We start from the raw sequence: 12,109 nt of genomic DNA on the forward strand, positions 1-12,109 counted from the left end.
CCACTCCGAAGACTCTCACAGGACAGCCCTGCAAAGCGTGCTGGCAGGATGACGAAATGTCCACACAAACAGCCCACCCCGAGCCAAAGAGAAAGAGGCTACTTTCTTTTGTACCAGAGTAACCTTGCCGTTAGGAGACGTTAGCAGCGCAAAACTCGCGCTATCTCTTGTACCATTCTGCAACTACACCGAGAGCCAGCAGCATGCAGCCACGCAGGGAAGCTGGCTACTTCATTTTGTACCAGAGTAGCCTCGCCATTACGGGACGATAGCAGCGCAAAACTCGCGCTATCTCTTGTACTATTCTGCAACTACACCGAGAGCCAGCAGCATGCAGCCCCGCAGGGAAGCCGGCTACAGTACTTCATTTTGTACCAGAGTAACCTCGCCGTTAGGAGACGTTAGCAGCACAACACTCGTGCTATCTCTTGTACCATTCTGTAACTACACCGAGAGCCAGCAGCATGCAGCCACGCAGGGAAGCCGGCTACTTCATTTTGTACCAGAGTAACCTCGCCATTAGGGGATGTTAGCAGCACAACTCTCGTGCTATCTCTTGTACCATTCTGTAACTACACCGAGAGCCAGCAGCATGCAGCCATGCAGGGAAGCCGGCTACTTCATTTTGTACCAAAGTAACCTCACCGTTAGCAGCGCAAAACTCGCGCTATCTCTTGTACCATTCTGCAACTACACCGAGAGCCAACAGCGTGCAGCTACGCAGGGAAACCGGCTACTTCCTTTTGTACCAGAGTAACCTCGCCGTTAGGAGACATTAGCAGCGCAACACTCGCGCTATCTCTTGTACCATTCTGCTACACCAAGGGCCAGCAGCGTACATCCACGCAGGGAAGCCGGATCACAGGAGATACCAGCCGTGCACGGAAAACAATATCAGGGGACGTGCGAGAGTCGAGCGTTTCCACAATGTGCACTAAGACACGTTCTATAAATTGTGACCAATTACCGGGAATGTGTTGCCCTCTGAGCGACCCACGTGGTGCCCTTTGAGTGACCCACAGTTTTGGCGTCACCAAGCAGGCATTTATAGAATAGAGCAGGCTATGCTGCGGGACAACACATGGGTAGCAGACAAGGGTAACGCACATACCTGCAAGCAACGCCAGCAGGACGAGGAGAAGCATGATCTGCAGGAGGATGACATGCCACCTCCACGACTGCATATTGCCGCCGTCACTGCCACCGTTGCAGCCGCCAACCTGCGTGTTGTGGAATGCACAAGACAGCAATATAGAACGTGCCTGGCAAGGGTCAAGTGTGTGGTCCAGAGATGCGGACACATGTACACACTCAGACTAGTCGCACGGCGAAGTTCGTCGCATCAACAACGTCCCAGTTGCAGAAATACAAAGAGTACAACCGGTTTCGAAATGTTTATCTCCACGACCTGCCATGGAACGCAGCGGTGTTCCACACAGTTTTGTCCCCAGCGAAGGCTGATGACATGCTTTAATAAACGGAATGCCAATGTTATTGCCATACATTTGCACAGAAATACAATTGAGCTCCACAACAAAGCTGCATTCGACACAAAAATACCTTCATTATGTTTAATATTCATTACAGACATCTATTAATTACATGGTATTAGTGATAAACATTTCATAATTACTTTGTTGTATCCAAAACTCATTAAATCTGTTTCTTATACCGAGGTTCACCTACCTCAAAACTCCTGCATCAGTTTCAGCTTACAGAATTCAAGATATCAGCTGCTATGACAAACGTGCAGAGCAATGATCTATAAAGGCTAATCAAGCTGCATTTGGCAAGGATCTAAAAAAATGATGAACATGCTGTGCCATACTTTCTGCACCATGATAGGCAATTGGTCTGTGTGCAAACGGAAACTTTGGCCTTGCAAACAGACCAAGGGCATACTATTCAGGCACAGAAAGCAATTCATCACATGTGCACACCAGGTTGCATATTCACTACAGCAACAATGCAAGCAAGCTCGCTATCTCTAGAAGTCTTGTCTCACAATTGTTGCTAGTGCAAAAGTAAAGTATGAAATGGCGCTTAAGCACCGTAATAACTCCAAAACGTATCTGAGGTGTTCACAATTGACAGCCCAAAAGGTTATTGTGTCACCGGCCCTTTATAAAAAGAAAATGAGTTCCTTGCCACGACAGTGTGAGATGCATGCGTGATGGGAACGCCTAAGGCACTGACTTTTTGAAATAATTTCATGCTCATTTAGTGTTGGCATCATGTTCTCTATGCATAAAAGGCAAGCGTCATAATGCAAACAGATATTAACCAGTGCGATGCCTGCTTGCCAATTTTTGCAACATCCAGTAAAAAAGTGCTGCTCTGAGACCAATGCAACTGACATAACAGACTGTTTAAACAATGCACAACCAACAGATCTGCTCTGATCATTATTTCTGAAATGAAGGACAGAGATCCAAGCTGTTAAACCAGATACTTGTGCAGCGTATTAGTGTTGAGAAGAGGAAAAAAAAATATGCCTTTCTGGAGACTATTTTACACATCACGGTGATGAAACTGGTAATAAAGATAAGGCAACCGGTGCTACAGACAATAATTTATTGCCTGCAATGTGTTCACAGCAGTGGTTGCAAGGTCTCATCATGGTGGCCTAGAGGCTATCATATTGTATTTATTCAAGTTACCCCTAAAGGTCCTCTGGTTGAGGGTATTACATAGGATGGTCTGGCACAAATAAAATTAAAGTACTGTGAATATGATTCCAAGCAACCACTAATTAACAAATTAACAGTGCAGGCATATACAAAACTCATTAAAAAACATAATGATAATACAGTAGAATAGGTAAAAAAAAAGGATATAATTATTGCATATATATGTGCACGTGTGCATGAACAACACAATAATGCAGTAACTTGAACTATTAGTTGTTAAAGGAGATTGAACAAATAACACAGTCAAACAAAGGTATCGAAAATTGATAACAAATAAACCGTGGAGCAAAGGTATAAAGTTCGGTAAATTGAATAGGAGTGCAACATACAATCAAGCATATAGAAGAGCAAACTAGTTAATTATTAAGCACACTGCGAGAACAAACCAGTGGAATATTAATCAGGGTTGGTTGCCTGCACATTATCATAAATGAGGCCTTGAAATTTGCTGCTGTTAGTGTCTGTAGTGATGCATCACGGCAACTGGTTGCAATCGCTTATTGTGTGCAGTATTAAAGATTCAGTGTAGTGTTTTTGATTAGCCCATTACCTGTGTTACTTAGTTACAATGGTCCTGGCAAGGAAAGATAGCTGCATGTTACAGGAAAATGTTGTCATGGAGGGTTGTGTGATGATAAAAGTTTATGGGAAAAGTGATAAGCCAGGAAGTTTACCACAATGCAAAAGCTCTTGTAATTTAATGCAATTTTTAGAAGCAGTGACACTAACGAAAGGTGAAAATTCAGAGCAGACTAAGTGAACAGCACAGTATTGAAGGGCTTCAATGTCATTAAAAATGCAATGTTTATAAGGATCCCAAATGGCAGATGCATATTTAATTTTAGGTCAGATTAACGTGGTGTAAGCAAGTTTACAAAAGTGAATAAGCGCTTGTCTAATGCTACGTTTAAGACTGCCAACAGAACGATTAGCAGAAGTAAGGGCTGTGTCAATATGGTAATCCCACGATAACACTACTGATACACTGACACCCTACTCCAGCACTGAATTTCGACAAATATCCCTCATTATGCAGCTTGTGCAAAATGTCATTTCCTAAGTTTAGGTATGTAAATGCAAAACATGTGCCGTACACATATTGTGGCAGCACGAAGCACAGGGATTAGTGATAACAGATATACATGAGACGGAGCTGATAGCTTGAGCCAACTAGATGCTGTAAAAAAACATTCTACAGAAATCGCACGTCATCGGTCTGTTCACAGCACACACTTAATTTAAAGCTTGCCCCTTTAAAGCTCACCCTTTGCGGGACACGTACGCACTTTATTAATGATGGTTTAACTTTAGGCGCAGCACACAAGTAGCAGCAAACTAGGAACAGTAGAAACAAGCAAGTAACACATTGTTTTTCGGTCACAGTAACTTTTTCACCAACTCTGCTCTGGCCAATTTCGCCTGCTTCGGGAACTCGTCTGTATTTTTTTACATTTATTTTTGACATACTGCAGGCCATCTTTGGCTATAGCAGGACTATCAATAACATCATAAGTCAATTGCAGACAAAGATTGGTCTGTAGCAAAGAACAAACATTGCTGGGCAACGCATACCAACATTGAATTGTTGAGGGAAAAAAGCTAGCTTTGTACATGTCAGCTGGTTGCAATGGCAAAAGATTTAGGCTGTGAGAGCTATGGGTGCAGGAACATTCAGCAAACTTCTAAGTGGGAACAGCATGGATAGTTAGTTATATATATGGCGTGCAGGAACTTTATGCGTTTGTTGCAGCGACATGTTACCAGAGTGGTTAAGTTGAGATTAGAGAGGTTAAAAGGGGAAAAAAATTGTAGAGACGATAGATAAAATGAACAGCTTTCTTTTGTACGGACCCAATCTTGTTGATACCAGTTTTATGAAAAGGGTTCCAAATTATAGATGCATATTCATGGAATGGGTGGATTAGTGTTTTATATGTTAGCAGTTTAGTTTCTTGAGGAGCCCATAAAGAGCACATTGGAGATAGCCAAGCTTTTTTTAATGGTTCAGTACATATTACTTCAATAGGGGCCTTCACATCAAATTTCACCCTCGCACTCTCGCTGTGCGGCGGAACATCTCGTTTGCGATGGCACCTCTTCGGAACACTGGTAATTACTGTTGTGTTGTTAACTGCCATAACAGCAATATAAACCCAAAAGGGTTGATGCCACCAGTGAAATTCTACGGATTCCCAAGAATATGGTACAAAAAAGGCAGCCAACAGACATGGATTACTGCAGTGCGCCGAACAAAGTAAGTAAAACCTGGCAAATGAAGAGATCTCGTTCACTGATCGCTCGTGAGTGTATGATGACTTTTTGCATGCAATCCACAACATGAATTTCATAATTACTTAGTATATGATCTTTTTCTTCAAATAAAAACTATCAGTTGTTAGACCAGCACTTGTACTGTCTTCTTTCTCTTGTTTCGTTTGTGTGTGGACTGCGAAAGAATGGAAACAACTTTTCTTGCATGCGCTAGCAGTGGTCGGAGTTGATAAGCGCCGAGAAATTGAATAGGTGCACGGTACATTAAACATGACCGGAGTTCATTCTTGCATCACCACTGCACTGATCAAATGAGTTACTGGGAGATACATGCCCACATCTTGGCCACACCAGCATTAAAATTAAATTATAGGATTTTGTGTGCCAAAACCCCTATCTGATTACGAGGCAGATAGTGAGGATGCAGAGTGGGGGACTCCAGAGCAATTTGGACCAACTAGGGTTCTTTAATGTGCACCTAATTTAAGTACCACGGGTGTTTTCGCATTTCGCCCCCATCGAAATTGTGGCCGGGATTCGATCCCACGACCTTGTGCTTAGCAGCCCAACACCACAGCCACTAAGCAACAGTCGCACCGGCATTGGTGAAACAGAAATGATTACTTATGCTTTCAACTTCCATCTCTTTAGCCTTATTAAAAAATTAAAGCTATTTACGCTGCTGCCACTATTCTACACTGAAGGAGATGTACTAATTAAAGTTGTGTACACATTTTATATTTGTGCTGTGCGGCAATATATCTTGTATATTTCCGCACAGTGTCAAAAGAAGTTCGTGGTCGCCAACAGAGACAACGCGGATTTGTAGAAGATATTTTGTGGAAACTGCAAATGTGACTTTAGCCAACACCCATCGTATGTGGCAACGATTCTTTCCGGCGGCACATACGATGTCATCTCTGATTACCGCTCTCCATCACCTACACGGCTAAGCAGACGCTGACCTTTTGCCACATTGCAGCCACGAAGATAGTCGTCAACTGCACAGACCTTCTTAGAGGCTCGTCGAAGCGTGTACATTGTGCACACATCCTTCGAATGAAACGTCCACACACAGACACACACCACGCATGGTACAGAACCACATGCACAGTGCAGCAGGCAACCAAGGCAGTGCGAAGGAGAGATTGGAGAGGTGGACACCAGCTCGTTGAAATTTTAGCCCACATGCGGCGCTCTCACGCCGGCGCAGCGCCGCCGCTCGGCAGTGCCATTGTTGTCTATATGTTTGGTCCAAGATAAACTGTGAGTAAATAAGAGTTTGAGGTGCTCATATTCCGGTACCTTTAGTAGAAAGGAGTTATTGAAAAAGTACGAGAAAACTGAAGGAGTTAAATGCCTTGTGAATGCCGTGGAAACGGTTTTGGTGAAGCTTACGCTCACCTGCCAGTTGTTACACCATGAGCAGAAGTGCGACAGTGCATCGTTAAGAACAGTATGGTCTTCAGGGGAGTTAATATTGTGGTAGAGTGTGCACTCATCAGCATAGAGACGTATGTTAGTAACTATATTTTGTGGCAAGTCATTAACGTAAAGCAGAAAGAGAAGTGGGCTGAGGACTGTCGCTTACGGCACGCCAGAGGAAACATTATCAATAAGGGAGTCAAAAGCATTATAGAGTACATATAGGGAATGGTCGGACAGAAAACTGGCAATCCAGTCTACAAGTTTAGCACTATTTAGGATGAGGGCGAGTTTAAATAGTAGTTTATGGTGAATCACAGTGTCGAATGCTTTAGATAGATCAATGGAAATTGCATCAACCTGTGTACCAAGGTCTAGTGCTTTAGCAATGTCATGCGTGAATTCAACCAGCTGAGTGTTGCTAACACCACGACGAAAACCATGCTGACAGTAACTTAGTATGCCATTGGATTCTAGGTAGCTCATGATGTGTTTGTAAATTATATGTCCGAGTAGTTTGCAAGAGTCAGAGGTTAGAGAAATCGATCGGTAGTTAACATCTGCTTATTACCAGATTTGTGCAAAGGTAGAATTTTAGCACATCATCACGAAGAAGAAACAAAGGCAGTTGCTAATGATTGGTTAAAGATAACTGTGAGATGACTAGCGCAAAGGGAGTAATGAACACGTGAGTAATGAACAAACAAAGCACCTTTCTGGCATCTTTTCACAATCAAAAATCTTTGACGTTCAAAGACCGCCAAAACTTTCTGAAAACAGAATTTCTTTTTCTTGAAACTTGATGCAACATTCATAAACTTGTAAAATGGCCAAAATTTGGCGATGTTATAGAACATTCAGGGGAATTGGCAAGTATGATCGACTGCAAACATGGACAGAACAGATGTCCTTGTCCATGTTCGCCCTATGCATTCCCTTAACTTGGACCAACTTTCCCAGTTCGTTGTCTCTGCTGCACAAAATAAAGAGCTTGCCCATAAGAAACAAAAGAAAATGAAACCACATGAGAATAATCAGTAATGGTCCACTCAACATTTTCAAATGAATTACTTCAAAGCTACGAACCGTCGCCCCTTCTGCGGATATGGCGATTCTTCACGTACTTCCAAATGTTTCCAGAAAGTTAGGCGGAAATGAGTGAGTAACAGCTTTCAATTTTAAGCACCCGTATAACCTAGAAACCAACGAGACGGCGTGACGCACTTTGTGAAGGGCATGTGGGCGTGTGTCAGCGTACTTTTGCTCCTCAAAACTCCACGCCAAATAATCATGGGATGCGCCCAATTTCCACAGCGCCGCCTGACCAGTCGCAGAACCGGCCTGTTTACACCGCACACTAAACACTGGGGGCTTCGTAACGGAAATGCGTTGGTGACTGACACTAACGTAACTTACCGAAGCGACTGCAGTTTCGATATGCAAGTGTAGCACTGAAACAGTGTCTTCTACGCGTAGTCGACGCTCCCACGGAACAATGCGGTCGAACAGCTCAGTGCTGGCGCACGCACAAGACGTTAAACCGCGACGCTTGCGTTTCTGCTTCTTCAGCCGTAGATAGAACTGCGAGTCGTGCTCCGCGACGCGGTCACTAAAGTTTAGGAAGAGAAACCAGCTGGGCTGGTAGCGCGCTCTTGTTTTCGTTGGCCTCCCTCGGCATTAGGAGCAGACGCCCACACAAACTGGATCACTCGACGGAAGCCCGTGATCGACTGGATGCACTTCTCTTTGCCACTACCAGCACAGGGCGTGGCGAAATGTTAACTCAGGCAAGGTGGCAGCCGCGCTGTCAGCGCGCGATAAAGCGGCACGAAAGGACGAGGCAAGAGAGGCGGCTATCGCTGGAGCGTAGGATGTGTCACCACACGCGCACGGAACGGAACGTTCAGGCTCATCCGGGACTTCCTCCGCGTTAACACGGGTCTCGAGGGTCCACTCGAGGCCAGAACGCTCTAAATCAGGACAGTGGGCATCGATCGCGGGAAAAGTTTCACTACTTACTCAAAGGTGTCACGCTACCGGTGGACCGTCGTCACGGCACGAAGGTGTCCTCGCATCGTCGCCTCTTGGGGCGGCGCGTCGAAGGCGAGTCTAGTGGCGTCGTCGCGTTGGTCGCGTAGCGAAGGGGGACTTTCTACCAACCCGACAGTTCGAACACGGCCTCGCTGTGTTCCCCTCCCAGGAGTCACGCACGATCAGGGTTTCGTTTCCGGGCGCCCCAACACACTCGTCTTGTCCGACACGGAAACATGAGGATCAATTTTGCTGAGCCGTGCGTTTGAGGGCGATTACGTGCCGCCGCCGCCGCCGACCCATCAGTTTGCGCAGACCACAACCCGCACCGAAGCAGGGCTTTTAACAACGCACAAGCAAACTCTTCGCCGTTGTTTCGTATAGCTGCATAGAGAAATTACTATAGTGGCGCTGCCATCGCAGGCACTCGATCATCACCAGCTCTGCCATCACCCCGTTTCAAAGGGGACGCTCCTACCTTCCATCCATCCATCCACCCACCAATTTTCTTTTTCTTTTTTAATGCGGGGGTTCCAATAATTCATGGACGAAGCTTAGAAGTTCCTTCATAAAATCCCTCCTTTCAAATTTGTCACGTTTCTGCACTCGTTGGTACTTTCGTAACGCTTCTTTGTAGGATTTAACTCTGACGTGGAGCCAGATATGCTAGCAATAACATTATGCACGAACCCCGTGTCGGCATTTGTAGGATCGTAGAACCACAACACACAGCGCGGGCCATTCGATTCACGTGCAATGCTTTCGACCGCATACGCACGAGACTTACAATAATTATCACACAAAATAATTGATGGCAGAGCCACATTTTGGCGATACCATATATCTTAGCTGGCGCCCGACCTACACTCTTAAAAAGGCTTGCACCCTTTGACGGCTTATCTTTCGCGTTTCCTTTGAAACTCTGCGCTCGATTGCTACTTTCCTGTGGCGAGTGCAGTGTCACGTTGATAACGCGCATGCCGTTCGTACCGACATATCTTATTTTGTTATAGCGCAAGCTTGACGCGGACAACAGAAGGCGCATATGACACACACACCGCGATGTGCCTTCTGTTGTCCGTGTCAAGCTTGCGCTATAACAAAATAAGATATGCCGTACCAACAAGCCCCTATTGCTATCCTCATCGAGTTCGTACCGACCTTGAAGTACCGGACGCGCATCGTTAAAGAAAGGAAATGTGGGCAAAATAGATGACCATTACGTTGCGGTGCAAGATAAGCCCCAAAGGGTGCAAACTTTTTTTAATAGTGTAGTCATGAATGGTCACCCGACTGCAGAAACTTTGCTTATTCCTCGTGGAAGAATGTAAGGCGTGCAGATACGGACACCAGAGAACCAGACAACACAAACGCCGTGTTCATGCCTCTTGAGTCCGTGTCTGCACATCATTTACATTCTTTTACTGTGAATCCCCACCAACTAGCTCAACTTTCTTTAGTTCTTGCTTCTTCCCTTCCACACACGTGCAAAAAAGAAAGGAAAACCTTACAAATGAATAGCAGCTGCAGCCACAATCGACATGGGATACGCTACAACCGGATTCGGCAGTGTAGACACAGTGGCATGCTTTTACAACCGCATTCCTATTACTAGCTGAGAGCATTAGGTTCCAACAAACCACTCGGAGATGACAATAACTTAGGTGACCAAACAAAGGCTGTTATGGAGGTTCTAGTGATGCAACATCAGTGAAAGTATACCTTACAGTGTTTCACTCAAACCGAAGCGCAAAGTGTGACCCTACATGAGCCAATGTTTGTGATGAATGTATAATCAACCCATTTCGTGAAGGTCTGAACTCTTGGCCTAACGTTCGACAATTAAAACCTTTCAAGTGCCAATTAATTCAGTCTGCTAGAAATTGAGGTTCACTGTATTTTTTGCATCTTCAGTGTAGTAGCTGATACAAAAAAATTTGAATTATTCTGCATCCTCCCATCCTAAAATGTGGACCTCAAGCCTGAACGTTAGGAACGCACTTTGTGTGCACGAGAAAATTGCAACGCCACTTAGAGGAAGGCCAAGAAGATTAAGAAAATCTTCCAGTATTATATCATTACAGCAAAGAATTAAAGAGCACACTTTGCTGAATGACTACACAAGTGGTGCAAGCCAGCAGTCTAGACACTTGCACACAGCTTAACCAATGTTTTAGCACAAGTCTGAACCCAAGCATCTCAAGAGGAAGCTTTAGCTCGGGTGGTCCTATCTAAATACATGTAAAAGGAGAATTCATTTTTCTCGCCAACCACTGCACCAAATCTCGTGAGTTATGTTGCATTTAAAAGAAAAAGTTAAAATCTAGTGACTGTTGGTTTTCAATTTCTGATTTAGATCATCAATTTTTGATTAAAAATTGGCAAAAATATAAAATTTTCAGAAAACCATACTATCAAATTTACAACCCTGTAACTTAGCAATCAAAATGATACCACAATTCTGTTAATTGCATCTAATAGCACATCCAAAGTTGACAAAATTGACATGTTTCACATGAATATAACAAAATTCAGTAATTTTGAAATAAAGCTTTTGCAGAATCCTTGTACACAACGTAACAAAATCATGTAAGATATAAATTGACATTTTGAATTTGTCGGCTTTGAATGATTTAACAGATGCCGTTTACAGAACCGCGATACCTGTTTTTGATGCAAAGCTATTAATTTATAAACTTAGTGAGTCTATCTTTTTCGAACTTTCAAATTTTTGAAAATCCTTTTCACAACATTCAGACCCTAAATCTAAGTTCTGCTTCCAACAGTCACTAGAATTTAAGTTTCTCTTTCAAATGCAACAAATTTCATTCAAATCGGTCCAGGGGTTAACTCAGAAAAGCGTTTTTGCATTTTACATGTATTTGAATAGGCTGCGTCGAAGTTGGGCCTGAGCTAAAGCTTCCTCTTAAGGATGCATGCAGCACATTTTAAATGTCACCGTTTCTGTTAGTGTCTCCAAAGCAGAGAGAGATTAAAGTGGCGACTGTACTAGTGCAAAACTATCAATAATACCATCAGTAGATGAGTCACTACTGATAGTAAAAAAATGTGGAAGGCAATTCAAAGTCTAGTTGAAGTCGATAAAGAAAATGTCTTCCTGGGAGAGTTGGGGGTGAGAATGGGCTGCGCTAGAGCAAGAACATTTGATCAACATCAACTAGATGTTGAATCACCTTTGAAATAAAGTATGTACTATTTTAGGAACATGTGATCACGCCACATAACTGCAACATAAACTTGGGGACGTCTGCCTGCAAAGCCCCCATCCCCCCCAACCCGAGTCAGACGCTATGCGGACAGCAGTGTCAATCGTAGCACTCTTCGTCCTCACAGCGCATTCGTCACCGAGAACTTAGTACCATCAGCACAGTTTGGAAATGCAATACTATTGATTGCATTTTAGTGACTTATTGTAATAATATTGACAACACTGTCAATTTTTTTACGCCATCAATAGCATTGAAACCTTAATAGTACTAACTATCGATGGTCAATCTGCCAACAGTTTTCCTTCACTAGGCTTTGGTTTCCGCCCTGCACAGGCAGGCCATGGGCTTGCAGTCTTTCGTGATTCCACTGGTGGATGACGTGACACATTACTCAGAATGTGAGAAAATACCAAGTGCCTAATGTTACCTTCCCATGACAGTTTTAACTGCAGACTGGAAAAG

The 12,109-nt window shown here is 43.9% G+C and overlaps 1 protein-coding gene across 5 annotated transcripts in view; it reads right to left on the reverse strand.

The window, feature by feature from the left end:
* The window catches only part of LOC126528159 (P-selectin-like), a 71,252-nt gene extending 61,933 nt beyond the window's left edge, over nt 1–9,319 (reverse strand). For 2 of the 5 annotated variants that reach the window (XM_055069155.2, XM_055069156.2), the window contains exons 1-2: nt 8,406–9,318; nt 1,112–1,220 (exon numbers count right to left, since the gene is read on the reverse strand). In XM_055069155.2, coding sequence (XP_054925130.1) covers nt 1,112–1,184 — 73 coding nt within the window. In that variant the 5' untranslated portion in view covers nt 1,185–1,220; nt 8,406–9,318. Of the gene's footprint in view, nt 1–1,111; nt 1,221–8,405 lie in introns of all 5 variants that reach the window. The other 3 variants (XM_055069159.2, XM_055069157.2, XM_055069158.2) reach the window with 3 other exon arrangements.
* Nucleotides 9,320–12,109: the final 2,790 nt, after the last annotated feature.

The sequence above is a fragment of the Dermacentor andersoni genome, chromosome 9, assembly GCF_023375885.2.
Source record: "Dermacentor andersoni chromosome 9, qqDerAnde1_hic_scaffold, whole genome shotgun sequence".
In the NCBI taxonomy this organism is placed as follows: Eukaryota; Metazoa; Arthropoda; class Arachnida; order Ixodida; family Ixodidae; genus Dermacentor; species Dermacentor andersoni.